Source organism: Bactrocera oleae, chromosome 6 (genome assembly GCF_042242935.1).
Source record: "Bactrocera oleae isolate idBacOlea1 chromosome 6, idBacOlea1, whole genome shotgun sequence".
Lineage (NCBI taxonomy): Eukaryota > Metazoa > Arthropoda > Insecta > Diptera > Tephritidae > Bactrocera > Bactrocera oleae.
The window spans coordinates 49,201,639-49,221,115 of NC_091540.1; the positions used below are offsets into that span (position 1 = coordinate 49,201,639).

The following is a 19,477-nucleotide window of genomic DNA, read 5'->3' on the forward strand; positions in this document are numbered from 1 at the left end:
TAAAATATACCCTGATTTTGCTATAATATGGTCCCCCTTTGCGAATGTCAAAGTGAAAGAGAATACGTTGGGGAGAGTGGAGTCAATTCTTGGGAATTTTAGCGCATTTGGAGCCGTTTCAGTTGATTTTAGTTACTCTTTATGATTAGTATGTGTTCGCGGTATTTTTAATTCACCATATATTACAACAAAACGTACAACTTTAAAAATTAAAAGTTTTATTAAAGGTAAAATACACGGTGAACACATGTATATGCGTCCGAAAACTAAATAATCAATGGATATTCCGGACATTGGCCAAATAAAAGTGCAACAACCTTGAAAGCGCGATTCTAGTACAGCCGCTGCGGTGTATAGAAATGCACACATACTACAAAACAACTTAAATGTATATCTGCCTTCTTAAGAAAACATAAACTTAATTAACATTTTCTGTGGGCCGGCTTGATATCACACAACAAACACTCCCAATTTGTCATCCAATTGTTTTACCAAAAGTTTACTTTGGACTTTCGGTGTACCACCAGTAATTGTGTATATAGAAAGAGTTAATCGATGTGTAAATAAGTGATATAATATTAAAGCATTGAAAGTACAAACCGCCTTATAAAGGAAAAAAATCAAATTCATTTGAACATATATTTTATTAGATTACATCGGCACCCCAAGCAAAGGCGGTAATCATTATGGCGGAAGCGAAAGTCGAAGATCTTGGCAGTAAGTCTATTTGAAAACTTAAGTATGCCTAAACAATTAGCTTAATATTCGATTTATATGATAAGTACTAGCGAAGAGAGTTAAAAAGTTAACGATAATTATTAATGTTTTATTCGCCTTTTATGTCCATACATCCATACATGTGATTGATGATATCACCGTCAGCTGATATTCTTATAAAATTTGTGTTTTTACCTAATTTGCTACGGGAAGTGGAATATCTCACATTTATTGATATTCAATTATTGATTTCGTTTGTTATTTATTATAAAAAGATATATTATTTTATGCCATTACAAATGATAACATAATCATTGGTTTGAATTTAGGCAGACGAAGCACGCAAACGTTTTTAAAGCAATGTACCAGCTATTTTCAGATAATAATTGTTTTTCTATGCCTTTTAAGAAAATTATGTGAATGTTGAGCGAAATTGATCACTTTTCGCACTTTAGATTATTTATTATATTGTATCTCTCTTTGTATGTATATATAGATATGTATATATTGTAATCTGATTGTTTTTTAGATAAGCCAAAAAAATGTATATATCATTTAATAAATTCAGATATATATAATTATATATGCATATACAAATTGTTGTATACATATTTCACTTTGATGAAGTTATAAACATCCTCCCCCTTTGCGCTTGAACTTGCCCCATCCATAAGTATGTACATATTCATGACAAAAATGTTTTCAAAAAGTGTAAAAAGTAAGAAAAAATGAATTCGTTTCGCATTAATGGCTTTAACGTACATGTATCGCTCAAAAGTGCATACATTTATTTAAAAATACTGCGACAGTCATTATATACCCATAAATATTGTTGGTATTGCATTAGGTAATAATGAATTTATTATGTTTTTGAAAAATAAGGAAAAACAGCAATATTGCAAACTGTAACCTGAAAGTTTCAGTAAACATGGGCTTCTAGTTGTTTATAGACTTGCATATACATATATTGCCAGCACTACTGTTTACATATAGACAGTAGTTTCCGTTTCCGCATCCTGATAACAAAGCGCAGTAGTGGAAATGAGAATGAATTTTTGTACATATGCTTTTCTATTTGAAATAATATCTTAAAATAGATATTTTACCTTTACTGCTTTACATATACAAACATAAATGCATATATATACATATGTGTGTAACTGCATTGAGCCTACGGTGTGCATGTCTTTGCCCTAAAATACGTTATGATAAAGCCGTTTGATATTAAATGTTGGCAGATACACTCGTACATATATATTTTCTAAATAATTACCAACTTATATATGTTTATACACACAAGTATGAATATTTGCATAAACTTTGGAAGACAGAAAAAATTATCCAAAGCATACTATAACGCTCATCTCGATAATAAATGTTTCGCTTATAAATCTAACTATGTATGAAAAAAGACCAAAGGCACATTCTCATAAAACTTCCCGCGATTTGCGTGACAGTTCATACTGAAACAACGAAACAAACAAAACAAAAAAAACTACAATGAACGCTTTGCTTTCAGTTTTTTTCTCTAATAAAAATGGCGACTATCGATCCAAAATTTAGTACACACCCTTTCCTCCCCAGAAGATGCAGATATGTCGAAATCGCCGATATTGGACCAAAATACCATAAAGCTGTCATATAAACTGACCGCTCAAAATCAAGTGCTCTACTATAGCATATAGCTGCCACACAAACTGACCGATGAAAATCAAGTTAAAAATCTGTTTATATAATTTTATGTTAAAAGAATTGCATCTGCGAAAAGTATAATAGCTGCGGTGCAGCCGAAGTTAACGTGTTTTCTTGTTTAAAATTAATTTTTGTATCTAATATAAAATTAACATTTCTAATCGGGCCAAGGTCAAATAGCAAGTCATGAAACTTTTATAACACTTCAATATTTTCTTACAACATTTCAACCTCAAATAGCGGTTAACCGGGGTAATTGCCGGAAAATAGCTGTTAAGACATATATAAAATAAACTATGTACAAGTAAGGAAGTGCTAAGTTCGGGTGTAACCGAACATTTCATACTCTTGCAACATGCAAGGTTCAAGGCCGGGGAAATATCTTCAGGTGCATAAGGTTTGTTAGCTAAACGAAAATCATTATATGCAATGCCTTACTGGGGGTTTGGGTAATTCGTGGACCAATATCACATATTTTCGGTATTAGACTATAGGATATGTATATAATTTTATATGCTCAGTTAATTTTGCAAGCTATCTTACTTATGGGCCAATATATACGGTAAAAAGTATTGATCTATTTTTAGCATTTTTACATATTATTAACATAAAAAGAGGCTCTCTAAGTTTCATAAAGGTACCTCACATAAAATCGCCAATATATAAGGAGCAAAGTCAATCAGATCTTTGAAAATTCTGATATTAGCTATTGAGGTCTATCCATTTTAAGCACAAATATGCACCGTTATTAGAAAAAATACTCTCTCAATTTTATTAAAGAATTTCAAACCACAGGTGCCCCTAACCGCGTACATATGTATTTTTACTCAAGTTATCGCTTGCACGAATGTAGAGCAAAGACAGTCACTCGCATTTCCACTCGTCTCGTCATCCTGTTTATATATGTACGTATATATCTATCTCTATTAGTTTCAAGTGATACAAACAACCGTTAGGTAAACAAAACTATTATACTTTATAGCAATATCTTGCAAGAGTATAAAAATTGTCAAAGCGGATAACCTCAAAGCAACGAATAGAATTAATAAATTTGTCGAAACGCAAACAGATATTTACATAAATAAATGAATAAGAGTATGTGCATATATATATATATATATATATATATATATATATATAAATTTCAAAGTTCAGACGCTAAGTTGCTTATGGACGTCGTTCTGTGCTTTCCCACACTTTCAATTTACAGCAAGCAGAGAATTCGCACACCACGGCGTATACGTAATTCAAGTGAAGAGGGCAGAGAATCAACGGAAGCAAGTAAGCCGCTAACTATAAAGCGCTGATAAGGCTGATTCTTTGGCGCGCAGCCAATGCCGCGCATATCGCGACTTACAACAAACAAACAGCACAGCGGCATTGAGTGCAAGCGCCTTGTTGTTGTCGAAATTGCTTTTTAATACTTTCGAAAACATGTTCGCACCTCTATGCAAATAACGAGCTTTAGCGCCATGTGCTATGCTATAGAGAAGGAACCAGAAAAAGCGGTGAGCGGTGCATAACGAAAAGCAAACACTAACACATATAAATGCACTTATTTACCTGCACGTATACATACAATATTATATATAATATCTTGTCCAAGACATTTCCGTAAATTTGTTACGTGCACTGTGTGGCTTGGCTTTGGGCTATAATACATTGCTTAATACCGGAAATCGCCTTGCATAAGTGCAATAATAACAAATATGTATATGCAATCATAAATCCTAATGTAAACTATATTGCACTCGTCGACTGAATGCAATTCTTGCACACAACTGCAGGCTGAAGATGTTTACATATTATGCACACACACATACATACTAAGCTTTCCTATCGGCCGTTCATACATGCGCCATCGCTCAGGTGTTTTAGCTGGCCCGTTTGCACTTGCTTTCTTTCCTCAAATTGCATACTTTAAATTTGCCGCCGCCATATTTTATCCCTAAACACACATACATACATATATACATTCCTACTTTGCACAAAACTATTTTCTTTTACTCCGTGCTTATGTCCTTTCTCCTTCTTCGCTATTTGCTCACAACAAACTCAACTGAGTAAAAGTTTGAAGTAACTGGACTTGCAGTGCAACGACCCAGTTTTGGCACAGTGTAAATTTCGCCCTAATAATCACATATATGCAAACATATGCAAAAAATATTTATGTCCTACATTGCCATATTTGACTCAGAACGAAAAGCAGTTATTACTGTTCAAAAGCGTGTATACAATACCGTTAGAACACAGAGAGAGAGAGAGAGAGAGAGAGAGATATAGAGATGCATAAAGTAGTGTAAAGAGGCTGCAAGTAGCTTGAAGAGCAGTAGGGTCTCAAATTAATTAATCCAAAGTATGGCAGATAGATACAGAGGTTCCAAAATAGGCTTTTGTTGGAATGAGGATCTTCCAAGTTTATTTATATATTATATTATATTTTATTTCCTGTCTTTTTCTCATCCACTGCGGCAACAGCCTTTTTAAACAAAATTCGGTAAAATGTTACACTTTCAATAGACGACACTCTTTGAGAATACAATTGCTCCTCGACCTTCACGTTTTTTTATGTCAAAAATATATTTGATGGTTAGAGCATACCTGTCTGGAGCAGACCAAAAAAATGTATCTCTCATTTTACCATCAAATTGGACACAATCGGGAGACACGGTCAGTAATCTCGTCTTGAATCAGTGATTAGATTTCTTTATTAAATTAAATTTTCGAAAAATTTTAAACAATCGAAAGTCCTCCTTTATTATACAAACTTATATCTATAAAAAGAAGAAAAAAATTGTAGTTATCGCCAGAATTATTTCGGATATCAGGTAAACGAAATATTTCTGTAATATTTCGAATAAACGCTGTTAGATTGACATTAAACTCGAGACGTAGCATACATTTAGGCACATTTTGGAATGGAGTACATATAATAAATCAGATTTTACCGAAGTTTCACACCTTATTCTATTATTCAGTAACTAGCTAGCTCGACAAACTTTTTACTGTCTAAAAAAAGAATGGTAAACCCCCATCTATTTAATAATTATTGAATCTTTCAGATTCCACTCAAAAAAACAAAATTAAACGCAGTAAAAAAGTAGATTTTTCGCCATTAAATGTCTCTAGCTTACTTTTAATGCTAAGTATATGCGACCAAAATGCGCTTGTCCTCGATAGTGCAAAATCTTTGTGGCTTACAAGCTTATTAGTGTATGTAAGTATCAACATGGTATATGCCACATAGACATACTTACGTATTTCTAAAGAAAAATGCGTCAGATTTTCTGCGGATTGACGGACTGCTTGTTGTGCTAAGCAATTTAACATAAATTTGTGCTGGAAATCAGCCTTTTTGTGTGCTGAAAGGCAGCCACTTTCGCCACTTTGGCGTTGGTAGCTGTCTCCTTAGGGTGGAGACAAAACCATTTTATAGCCACTATTTTTCGCGTACAAAACATCGTACACATACATACATACAAACCGACTTTTTTTGTATAGGTCTTTATGGAGAAAATTGGGCGCATAAAAATTACAAAAAGTGGGAAGGAAAAACGCTTTTCCTTGCTTTGTGATTTCACGTCGCCAATCGACATACTTTCAGTTATATGATGGGGCTACTGAAATATGTATGCGGTATTCGTTGAATTTTACTTGCCAAATGCTTTTAACGCTAAAGATAATTGAATTAAAATTTATTGTAGTTAATGGTAAAGAACAAAAGAATATATTAAGACGAGGAATTCTAAAAGATCTTAATTCACTTATGATCGGTTTGAAGGTTGGCAAATGCACAAATTACCATCTGAAATACAATTTTAGTATCAATTTTTTATAAGCAAAGAATTTTCTTTTATTTTATGTTTCTCAGACACAAATTTTTGAAGAAACAAGAATGCATATCACATAGCATAAAGTGGTGTAAAAAGATCTTATCTTTTGAACGATTAGTTTGAATGGCAGGCATATGATAAAGTGTTCTGATCTGAACAATATGTTCAGAGATTGCAGCGTTGTCTTCGAAAAGAGTATATGTTAGGCGGTCTCAAAACCTGTGGGATTCATTTGCGTATATACAGAAAGACGGTCATGGCTAAATCGACTTAACTCGTCACGCTAAGCATTTATGTATGGGTGATGTCAAAAATTTTCGTACAAAACATTTTTTTATTTTGTGTTCTTTGAGGGAAAATAGTGAATCATTTTGGGGTTATGAATTTTCAAAATTTCAAAATTTGCTTATACGTAAAATAACTACCTACCTATTTTTTACGCTTTCTTCTCAGCTTTCCAACGAGATATACGTTGAATTGTTTCGACTTTTTTTCTATAAACAAAAGATACATTTTTATAAACAATAAATTTTTTTCAATTTGGAACTCATTTTATTCAGTTTTTTTATTGAAAAGTGTACATTAGACTCTTAAGTTACTAATATATAAATTTCGGAGTGGACTATACAAGGTTGTAATTTTGACAAATTTTTGAAACTATATCTTTCGCGTTTGCGGCTAGCGCAGTGAGCTTTTTTCCCCCCGTGCAAGTTGGGAAGTAACAATATTTTGCCTCAAAAAACACAAAAAAAAATGCTTTGTATGAAAAAACTTTTGTTTTTAAATGTTCGATGAAATGACCCATAGTTTATTTTGTAGAGTTTCCGACGATTCCTTCGGGTGTTACAAACTTCGTGGCAAACTTAATTATTTCTATTTAGGGTATAAAAGCGATCTCAAAACATTTCAAAAATAGTCTCAAAATCCGAAAATTTTAATATTTTGTCTAAAATTAAGTCGTTTAATGATGATCGATTGAAGAGTATGATAGTTACAGAAATCACTAGAATATAAAATGGGTTTCATCGGTTCATTCCGGCAGAAAAAAACATATCTGCTCATAATCGTATAAGCCCCTCTTACTCTATCTCTCTCTCTCTCTCTCTCTCTCTGTCTCCCTTAATTTGCCTTCTTTCTCTTTCACTGACTTTGATAAGTTTGTCTGCAAATATTTTATTTATAGTTAGTCAGCTAACTAATAAATAATACTCTCAAACGTAAATAGCAAAACGATTACCTAGTCAATTTTTGTGTTCTATTGTGTTCTATGAACACACACACTCATTTACTCATTTCGTTTGTTATGTAATGAATTGCCTTATCTAAATTGTCATATGCGTTTTTTTTTCTATTGTTGGAAGCTAGATACTTTTTTTGACACATTTCTGGAAATAATTTGGTTGCGATATCTTATTCACTTTTTGATTAATCACTCTTACGTATACCTGGAGCTTCGAGAAGAATGGAAATATTTTTATCGTAATCGAAAATCTTACAGTTGTCAAGATATTAATTTGTATATGCCAAATTAGATAATTACTGGAAAACAATTATGGAAAATAAAAAAATAAATATAGAACGTGTGTTAATGTTATTAATTATTTTTTGTTTTTTGGCTTGAAGTAGTTTTTCTACTTACTACTTACCCTACAATTTTAAGAACTTTAATAATTCGATTCCTGAAAATGCAAAAATCGTTTCTTCTCCTCATCGGTCCGCAACCTGTATAACTTCAGTTTTCATATCGATTTGGTCAAAACTTTTTGCTCCTTAATTCTCTATTCTTCCTAGGCGTCCAAAAATGTTTGAAGATAAGGGACTTGAAATCTACAAAAATCTTAAAAACTAATAATTACAGTTACAGCTTGCACAGACAGACGGACGCACGGACAGACAGTCACCCGGATTTAAACTCGTCTCTCCATCCTGCTTATTTATAAATATACTTTTATATATACATAACCCTATATCTATCTCAATTGGTTACCGTTAGGTGAACAAAATTATTATACTCTGTAGCAACATGTTGCAAGAGTATAAAAGCTAGCCGTACATGTCCTGAAAGGTTTACAGCTGCTGGTACTCTTTCGGCTCTACGTAACTGGAGAGAACCCATATTTTTATCCTGCTAAAAGCTGCCAACTCGGCAGCAATTCTCAAATTATTTACGGAAAGTCTCTACTATTACAACAACAGGCTCTTTCAGCACTCACTTTCACGACTATTGTACATACAAGTAGTCACCTTTATATTTATAACCCGCTAATCTTTCTTGAATTTTTGTACCCTAAACAGGGTATACTAAGTTTGCCACGAAGTTTGTAACACGAAGAAGCAAACGTCGGAGATCCTATAAAATATGTACTTATATCATTGATCAGAATGACGAGATGAGTCGATGTAGCCATTGTCTGTCAGTCGATCTGCATACACGCAACTAGTCCCTCAGTTTTTGAAATATCGATCTGAAATTTTGCACACGTCTTTTTCTAACCAAAAAGCTGCCTATTTGTTGGAACCGCCGACATCGAACCGGTATAGCACTTAGCACGATCGGAATAAAGCGTTTGTTTGGAAAGCTTTTTCATTTGACGATATATCTTCAAGAAAGTTAGCATGGATTATTGTCCACGGCAACGATGTAATCTCCCAAGAAATTGTTCAGATCAAATTACTATATCATATAGCTGCCATACAAACTGACCGCTAAAGTCAAGTTCTTGTAAGATATATTTTCGGTGAAGGGCCTTATAGCTTCATTGCAACCGAAGTTAACATGTTTTCTTGTTTTTTTCCCCGATATTTTAAATCAATTCCATCACGTACTTATACAAGCATAACTTTGAATAAATAACTGCAAAAAATCGCCTCAAATGAATTTTTATATGCAATTTATTTATTTAGTCATTAGTGTTTACACGAATATCATATTTCCCTCTCAGTAAATATATAGTTTGTAGGTAAAAGAAATGTAAATATTGTTTATTTTTGTAATATTCTCACAACAGCGCGGATGAGAATGTCAACACGGCATGCAAGTGTGAATAATCTCGACAACCCGTTAAATGCCAAGCGAAAACGACGCTATGCCGCTTGCAAATCAAAGGCATGACCAGCGTTAATTTTGTTAATACAGAATGTTGCATTTGCATGCTTTCGATCTCAAGCTCAGCTGCCCGAATGTTTGTTCGTAATCGCCAGTATTGGATGCATAGGATACATCGTATGTAATATTTGTGATTTACAGTGCCGTCGGGAAAAATTAGTTTTTTAGTGCATTTTTTTTTTTTGAAGAAGCAGTTTATTTAATAGATAAATAAGAAATTTACATTTACAAAATTTAATGTATTTAAATAAACGGTGATAATCGTCGCACTGGACGCCATAGCTGAATATGAAATTAAGAAAAGGTCACTCAGTAAGATATAAAATTTTTCCAATGTGCAAAATGCCTTTATTATAAAACTAATTATTATCGACTTTCTTGTTCAATATTTTGAAATTTTTCCAAAACACTGTGAATCTTCGAGGCTATCATAGCTATATCATATATATAGTATTATCTCTATAAAAAAAATAGCAGAATCAGTCAAAGGCCCCGTTCATATTTTCAAATATAAAAAAATATGTAAAATACCTTAAGATCATTGAGTGTAAATGATCTTTTAAGCATAATTTGCTTTAATATCAGACAAAAGAATTAATGTATTTCATGTAAAACATTGGTGAAGTCGGGTTATTAGCGCCCAAACTCTCATTATAATTATTTCTGGCTTTTTCGGCGTTTAAATGTGTAGATCAGTGAAGAAGATATATCACTGAAAGTAAGCGTGAATATTTCGTTTAACATACTTATAAAATGGTTCGGTGCGGCTATGGATTAATGTCGGTCTATTTGTATAACTTTCCCCAGACTAATAAGATGAATATAGTGATTTGTGTGAATGAAATTGATTTGAATGTAGGTGTTTCGGTCATAGAGCAAGGCGAGTATATAGTATTCAACTGCAGCCGAACATAGTCCTCACTTATTTGTAGTTTATTTGCTTTTTTTTTTACCTATATTGAACTCTGTGTTTTCTATCAAAATTCTAAATATTTAGACGGCTTGCGTATAAAGATATGTACATACATATAAGTCTAAGGATATCTACTTGCACAATGCCCTACAGCTGCAAACTAACAAAAAAAATTATAAAATTGTTAAATTGAAAATCCAAAAGATTGAATGAAATATGTTATCAGTAACAAATAATGTAAAACATGTCAACAACCTCAGCGGTGAAATGAAATAGCGATGCAAACCGGCACGCCTACACGCGCACATACTCGCACCTTTGCTGAAGCTTTTGTGCCGAATGCTATTCTAGTACTCTTTGTTTATTTTTCTCTTTTTTTTACCTTTTCTTTTTGACCTCAATGGCATTGTCGATGCTTAATTGTAACATCAGCAATTCAAAGAACGTTGCTACCTTCACCATCTCTTACACATAGTATGTATACCACCACACGTGCATACATACATATGTACAAATGTATGAATAACACTAGTCAAAGCGCATTGTTTTCATTGTTTGCTACGAGCTACACTAACAACAAATAAATAATATATAGTTTATTGTTGCAACACGTTGCACGAAGCCCCAAGGGTCATTTTTAGTTTAGTTAGTGGAGCGCTTAGCCTCTCGTTTAACTGGTAATATTAGCTGTTGGTGTTAACATAAGTCTTTGCCGACAATTGATTTAAGTCACAACAAATTGCTACATATGTATGTACATACTTACATATATACATATACTGAAAAGCGAAAATGGCGCTGGAAGTTCTATGCCAACAAATTTTTCTGATTTTACCAGGAAATAAATTCTCAATTAAATTACAACAAAAGAAAAAATAAAACCATTTTATTAAATATTTCACAAGAATTGGGTTTCTTAAAAAAAAAAAGATATTTCCTAGTTTTATTTTTCGATAATTTAAAAAAAAACTAAGCCCCATTGTAATAGACAAATGTTTTGTTTAGGCCTTTCAAAGACGGAAGTAAAAAGGGATGAATATTTATCACCTTGTTATACCATTTGCTCAGAAAAGCAGCATTGAGAATTCTCACAAACCCTGGAAGGCAAATTAGGTTGCTTTATGTTGAACAAGTATTTCATGAATTTCATCATGTAACATCGAAAATTTTTAAGATTCTAATAAATAACAAATTTTTATATATATATTTACAAAACAATTTTATTAAAAAATACAAAAATTTAAGTTTGGATATCATCGTTAAAATGACATGGTAGAATTACAAGTAATACAGTATGGACCAACTACTACCGAATGCATAATAACTGTAAACGAAGATTACATAAGAGCGAGTATAATAACTATTTCAAAAATATCTTTAAAATATATCGATTTATTAATAAACTACGTTCATTCAAAAATGAAAAAATATCGATTATAGATAAAATAAGAAATTATCGGTAAAAGTTTTGTAATTAAACGTAAAACAAAAACATCAGACCAATCGGATGTCGATTACAAGTCCCACCAAGAGGCAAACCTCGCTGAATTAGACATTTGAATAATTAAATAAATAAAATTTGAGAATATAATTTTTTAAGAAAATATTAGAATTAATTAAATAGTCAAAAATTAAGGCTCTTTCAATAGGTCTAAAAGAGAAAAAGGATAAGGAATTGTTGTGGAAGCGATTCTGAGGGTCACAGCAGGTATTAAAACCACATTAGACCAGACTTTTTTTAATCAAATAAGGATTTTTTTTCTTTACTTTAGATTGTCATACTAACTACATCAGCTCATTTATAAATTTTGATGTTTTCAGTAGTTAATTAGTTGCAAGAAGTTCATCGAACTGTAATGTATCGTCTGTGTAAGCGGAAATCACCAAATTGGCATCGGTCCAATGAGTATCAGTACTGCACAGGTCTCCAAAGAAAGCCATTTTTGTTGGATGTCATATTGTTTGATATGTATGTATTATCAGCAATAAGGTGATTTAACTAAATGATGATCTGTGATTATTGTGTTGAAGCTTTTTTCCATTATACCTATATAATTTTGAAACACAATAAGTGCTTTCTTGCCTTCTGTTATTAACATAGGTTGATGTGGGATTCTTCTGTGAAATGACAAGTAGATTAAAAAAGCAAGCAGATTTTGAAATTAACTCTGAACGGTTAAGAAATTTGACAAAATGAACAAAATTATGATTTTTAATTGTTGTAGTCATATACTAACGTTTATAAATTGATTTAAGCTTTTAGCTTTACTGTTTTCCAGTACAAACATGTTGGAAACGAGACTCAAAAAAATGCATATACATACATATGTTCAAATTTTATATATAATCGATAGTTGTTTGGTCATAATCAAAATAATAAAATCTTTATTTGGAAAAAATCTTTAAATTTTAATTGCCGCAATTGCTGCGAATTAAGATGAATGAGTTATTAACTCGTAATTTTCTTTGCAGACATCTTTTATGCTTACATTGTTGAAGCTGTAATACAACTAACTTTAATTTACACAACTTTATAAGTGCCAGTATATTTTTGGAAGATCCACTGCAAGCTGTTGCAAACTAAGCCAATTAATTAATTTTACTCAATTTGGAAAAGTTCATCGTTCACGTGCCGTTAGCTGCATGTATACAGCGGTGGCTAGATAAATAGCACCCAAATATATTTAAACGGCAAACTAGTGCTCAATATCGCACTAAAACCAATCGGAAACGAAAAGTTTGATAAATGTCATATCAATATCGGTGGTTAATCATTTTTTTTTACAGATTTTCGCTTTGGTTATATCAACTTAACATAACTATGGTCTAAAAAATGTAATAAATATAAATGATAGCAAAAGAAGACTGAGCTCACGTAATCTTGAGAGTTTCTGTCCAAATTTCCTTGCATTATAAAAACTAGGAATGTAAAAAAACTGTTAGTTAGGTAATACCTTACAGGTAGTGTAGGTACAGGTTAGGTTCAGTTGATATATTTCTCATAAGATTCACATCCTATGAGTTCGATTGTAATATGAAAAAAAAAGAATGTAAAAGAAGTACGTGGAGTGTTCTTGTATAGGCTCAACAGTCATATAGTGAGACTAAAATATATTTAAATTTTAATACACTCCTTCCCCTCTACCGAACATAGCCAGTAATATAGTTTCTTTAAAGATAACATGAAGCGCTTCTTTAAACAAATAACAAAAATTGTGTTCAGCTGTGATTAATAACAGCAATATTGAATATTTTACATCAAAAACTAATTGATTCAATATAATAATATAAAAAAGAACTTAAATATTTAGTACTTCGTCGAGTGACCGTAATTGGATAATAAAACTGCGCATCTGCTTTGCATGAAGTGCAACAAACGCCTACATTTCTCGAAAGGATTGCCCTTCCATGCCTACTTCACAACACTCCAAAACTGCTTCGTCCTCGGGAACCAAATAAAACAATTTTCCTTTCGTCGAACCACAATATGTTGCACCATTTTGCAACTGACTAATGCAGGTGCTCTTCAACAAATTGAGCACTGGCTGGCACATGTCGGGGTTGAAGTAGTGGCTACTTTCTTGGACTCCTGCCGAAAAGGAGGCTTAACTTATCTTTAATTTTTTTTTTAGGTATGAAATGGCTTTTTTCAGGCCAAAACCACAACTTTCCTCAACTGTTGCCGAGGAAGAGCATATTTTCGTCCCCTTTTTTAAGGAATTTGCTTCCATTTTTTTGCATTCGCAACTATTTTGGCAGAACATCCGAGCAAATATTCGACCCACTTGTAAGATTTCCCTTCCCCAACAATTTTTTGATGAAATTTCCTTCTTTTTTTGTACAGTGTCTGGCACGCCCTATTTTTTGCAAAAAAAAAATATTTTAAAATTTCAGGAGCAATGTATTGTATGTAAATTTTCGCATTTTAGTCAAAATCTTTCAAATAATGTGGCTATTTCCCTTGCACTGCTATTTTAAATCACAACAAAAAACCACAATGTAGCATAAAAAATAACGGGACTCCATGAATCTGATAAGTATTACAAAAATCAATTTAAACACAGAGTGCCAATATTTGGGCCTTTATTCTGGCACAGAAATAATTAAATGGCAACACACTTTAAAGTGTAAAAATAACGCTACTTTAATTTTCACAAGCCACTGCTATTATTTTGAACACAGTTGTACATCAGTTAAATTTATGTTGTATTTTGGAACCACGACATCAATAATATTACTTCAGCCTGTTGGAATATGTAAACATAGGCTACAAAATCAAAAGTATCTATCCATAAGGACGCCACTGTACCTGCACACAACAACGAGGTAATTTTAGCTGCTTGCGTTCGTTAAATTATTGACATATAATAACCAGTGAAAACAGCAATTGACTGGCATAAGCAGGTTAACAAAATACGAGCAAATAGTACAATATAAAAGGAAAAATGGAAAGTTTTTAAAACAAAAACCGCAAATAAGCTTTCAAACAACCCTCAGGGAAATTGACAATTGCGACATTATATGTAATTATTAGCAGAGCATAGTGATAATATGTCTAAAAAAAACTATGAAACGTAAAATTAAATATGTATGTCTTAGTATTCAATTTTTAGTTCAATATAATTTGTAGTATCGAGTAATTAATTTCCCAGTTTATTAAAATGAGAAAGTACTTGATTAGAGCTTCGGTGATAACATTAAAGCGTTTCTTAGCCATGAAATATGTAACTTGGTATTTGAGTGCTAGAACTTCTACGAAACAACATTTTTATAAAACGATTTGAGAGCAATTCAAATATCACTTTGCAGTTAATAGTTCGTAAGTAATTCTGTGGCTCCGTTACAATAAACTCCAAACAAATATGAAAAATTTTCATAGTAAGCACAGCCTTACGATAGCTCCTACTGGCTTGCATTGGTTTAGTCAAAACAGTCAGTATAAAAATCGATCGTCAGTCATACATATGCTGGGGTCGCGCATTTGCTAAGTAGAAATATTTTTTTATTGTAATAGATTTCAATCTCTTGTCTCTGCAAAAAACTATTCACTTATAAGAACTAGCCTCAGGTTCACAGAGCCTGAACAAGGTTATACTACTTTAGTATAGACTATGTCATATGTTTTCACTTCAAATATTTTTTTTATAATAAGCCTAGTAAACAGAATTATATTGTTTTTCCAATAAATCACTTTAGTAACCTGTATCTCACTTTTTATAAGTGAGGACGGTTTACGCTATACGCCATTAGAAATTTATGTACTAAAAAAATATGTCAGACAGGTTCCATTGTTCGGTTTAAAAATTTAATTTTCATTTTATAATCCAAGATGATTGAGATTAAAAATTAAAAATGTTACTTTTTGATATAAATGCAAAAGATTAAATTTTATTTTTTTTTTCATTTGTTTTCAATCCGGTACTTTGGATTAAAAATTAATAATACAATTTTAAAAACTAAAAATAAATTTTTAATCCGATTTTTGGGTTAAAATTTTTTTTATTTTTTTAATCGAGTATGTTCTTGTACGTCATATTTTACAGTTTTCTTCGATAAAGGCTTTTGATAAAAGCGAAAAACAAGCCAGTCTCCTGAACGTATGAATGTTGTTTATGGTTCTAATACTGTTTTGTCGGTTCTGTTCCACTAATTTTGATGTAAAAGCAGCACTACGCTCTTGTCGAAAATTTCTCTAAAATAATAGAAATGTTTTGAAACATTTAAATGAGGGTGAAAACAAAAATAAAGTCTATATATGCGAAAAAAACCCCTTGAACCGAACTTCCATCTGCGAATCGCTGCAAAATCGTTACTAAGTCAATCTATTTCTAAAGCGGATGGTTAGTGTTAATGAAAAGTGGGTCACTATCGACAAAATAATGAATTTGTTTTTAATAGACCTTGTAATATACACCATCCATGAACTACAAGGAACCAGTATTCGGTTTGATCGAACTACAAGGAACCACTGCTCGGTTTGGGAATGGTAAATTTTAATACACTTGTTGGTTTGGTGACAGCACAATACAATTATTTGCTATTAGAGAAAATGAGATTTACAAAAGTCCGGATGCTATATAATTTTTTACAATTTTCTCCAAAAACGTTTTTATGTTGACGTCACTGGAAGTTTACGCTCAACATTTAAGTGTAGTTTTGCTGTCAATCTTAATTCGGCTCAATTTTATTTGCTTTGTTAATTTTATAAATTATTATATAGGATTTTTAACTAACATTTGAAACACCTGTTAAAACGTGAATATAACAAGTAAGGAAAATAAAAGTTCGTAGCATAATAATATGCGGGTAATGTTACATAATTTGATTGAAATTGGTCGAGCAGTTCCTGAGATATACGATTTCACATAAAGGCAGGCGGTGCCACGTTCATTGTCTTATTTTATACCTATGGAGCATGTGTGTGCCATATTTACTGTAAAATTGAATGCTTCTAACGTCCATCTCTTTAGTGAGTTACTGCACTTTAAGCGAAGAGCTAGAAGGACTTGTGCCAAGCGAATGTGGCTGATATAGCTTTAGTGTCACCCGGAATACAACTTGTCTCGTCATCCTGATTATTTATATGCATACGATATAACTGTATATCGATCTTTATTAGTTTTAAGTGTTACAAACAACCGGTAGGTGAGCAAAACTACTATAGGTACACTGTAGCAACATGCTGCAATAGTATACCAAATACAGGGAATTTGCTTAACTTTATTTTGCATTTCCACCAGTAAAGCCCTGCAGCGCTGAACATGGAAATTTTTCAGCTCAAGGGCAGCTTAATATATTATTGCCCCATATAGGTAGATTACTCTCGCCGCAACAAGCGCAGTAAAGTGCTTTACATTTGCTGTATAAACACAACATTTGCACATGTGTGGCACATAAAGCGAGAGCTTCGCATGTAAACCCACCTGTTTTATGATTTTATCGTTGTTGTGATAAAAATATGGCAACAATTGCAAATTCAATTTATTTTATCTCATTTTATAGTTTTGCTAATGTTTATTAATGCAAATGAGTATGTATGTGGTAATCATGTGACCTTTTTGTTGTTTTAATGAATGACAAGTGCGCGACGAAAGGCTATTGTTAATGGTTGGTCGGTCGGTCGATCGGTCAGTGGGCGGTAGCTCAAAAGACAGGTGGACTTGGTGACAATGCTCGTCCGTCGCTTGATAGTTGATGTTGACGTTGACGTTGATTAAGACGAATTCACAGTCAGCATATGCTCAAAACACCTGCAATGTCATAGTGCCCCATTGTGGTGGAAAACATCGTATTTTTTCATCGTTTTGTTTGTATGGAAATGTTACTTTCGATTCGCAGTTGTTGAGTTATTTTAAGATATTTTGCTTTTGAAAAGGCATTTTCAGGTGAACAAGCTCCGCTGACAGTCGGTCACTCATTAACATTGATTATTGCATCTACATATTTTCTATAAATTGTCATATTATATATGTGTGTGTGTTTCTAAAGACACGCATTTACGGTTAGTCGTCGCTATTTCCATTGTCTGACAATGACGTTGTTAATGGGCATTTTGCCAATGCGACGATTACTATTGGTTTTTTCAACAGCACATTTTAAAAATAAAAATGGCAATTTATACTACAGTACATTTGTACAAATTGTGAAACTTTTAAAAATTTAGCGCAAAATCATTTAACTACTCTACCGTCTGTTGAACTCAGACCTCTATGGCTTCGCCCCTTCACAGGCGCACATCTTATAGCATAAAGGATTATAAAAAAATGTGTATCTTTATTTTGATCAGACAGTTTGAATACCAGCTATATGCTATAGTGGTACGATCTTAACAATATGTTCGGTTATTGTAGCGCTGTCTTGGACAATAATCAGCGCCAAATTTCTTGAAAATATATTGTCAAATAAAGAATTTTTCCATACAAGGCCTATGTGTACCGATATCGGTTCCTACAAATAAACAGCTTCTTGAAAAAAAACGGACTTGAGCAAAATTTCAGATCGAAGACTGGCTCAAATTTATACAGACGCGATTATAATAATTTATATGGAGTTCCATATACCAAATATGTTAAATAAGATTCTCTTAATAGGGTCTTCTAGTCTAAAAATAAAAAAAACGATGTTTTTTTATCTTTTCCGTAGTAGACCAGGGTAGATAATATTAGAAAACAAAAAAAATCGTAGGATGAAACCCATCATAAATGAAAGATTAAATAAACATTAAGGCAAACATAATTTACGGGCGATCTGGGGTCGGGAAAACGAAGGGGAAGGGCGGGGTTCAAGTAACCAAGTTTAGGGATTTTTACTTTTATCTTGTACAAAAAATTTAAATCTTTCACGAAATTTGGTGTAAACTTACCATCTTATGTCCCAAACACACTGTGTTTTTTAGTTTAAAATATTTATTTTTGCTCCTCTATTTTGATCTAATATCGAAAAAACCCTTTTCAGTAAAAAATTCTCAAGTCAAAATATCAGATTTTTCGTCGGATATTCGCTAAAATCTCTACTAACGGTTTTAAACAAATTTAGTGTGTGAGGTTATGGTATGATATCTGTCAAACATATTCTATAATCTTACAGTCATTGAACAAACACCATCATAGCCTTGTGTTGAAAATATCAAATTTTGTACCAGAAATTGATGATTTGCGGAAAGCAATTTTTTTTTTGTTTCCAATTGAAGAAAAATGCTACAGAGTCGCATCGAATGGGGATAATTCTCTATCAGATATTTTGATTTTGATGTGAAAAATTAAGAACATGGAAGACCACCAAAAAAGCTTGAAAACGGCGAACTGTAAGCAGTATTGGATGAAAATGACACTTTGAATCAGAAGCAAATAGCAGCCATATTAAATGTTGTACAACAAACAATTTCAGACCGTCTGAAAGCTATGGAAAAGATCCAAAAGTGTAGAAAATGGGTGCCACATGAAAGCCGAAAAACACTTGTGAAATTTTGCTTCAAAGACCCGAAAGAAAATCAGTTTTGCATCGAATTGTCATTGGCGATGAAAAATGGACTTATCTTAAGAATCCTAAGCTGGAAAAACCATGGATTAATCCGGGACAACCATCAACATCGACTGCAAAAACAGATCGGTTGGCTAAGAACGCAATGCTCTGTGTTTGGTGCGATCAGAAGAGTGTGTTATATCATGAGCTTCTAAAACCTGGTGAAACTATTAATACAAATTGCTACAGACAACA

At 32.5% G+C, this 19,477-nt stretch overlaps 1 protein-coding gene and 1 long non-coding RNA gene across 2 annotated transcripts in view; one reads left to right on the forward strand and one right to left on the reverse strand.

Annotated features, from left to right (window-relative positions):
* The first annotated feature begins 71 nt into the window (after positions 1-71).
* LOC106622635 (adipose-secreted signaling protein) overlaps positions 72-19,477 on the forward strand; it is a 35,139-nt gene continuing 15,733 nt past the window's right edge. The window contains exons 1-2 of the mRNA XM_036370979.2: positions 72-227; positions 651-717. Coding sequence (XP_036226872.1) covers positions 687-717 — 31 coding nt within the window. The 5' untranslated portion in view covers positions 72-227; positions 651-686. The remainder of the gene's footprint in view (positions 228-650; positions 718-19,477) is intronic.
* LOC118682368 (uncharacterized) overlaps positions 9,101-19,477 on the reverse strand; it is a 28,431-nt gene continuing 18,054 nt past the window's right edge. Inside the window, exons 2-3 of the long non-coding RNA XR_004978154.2 lie at positions 9,880-10,060; positions 9,101-9,807 (exon numbers count right to left, since the gene is read on the reverse strand). This is a non-coding gene — a long non-coding RNA (uncharacterized lncRNA). The remainder of the gene's footprint in view (positions 9,808-9,879; positions 10,061-19,477) is intronic.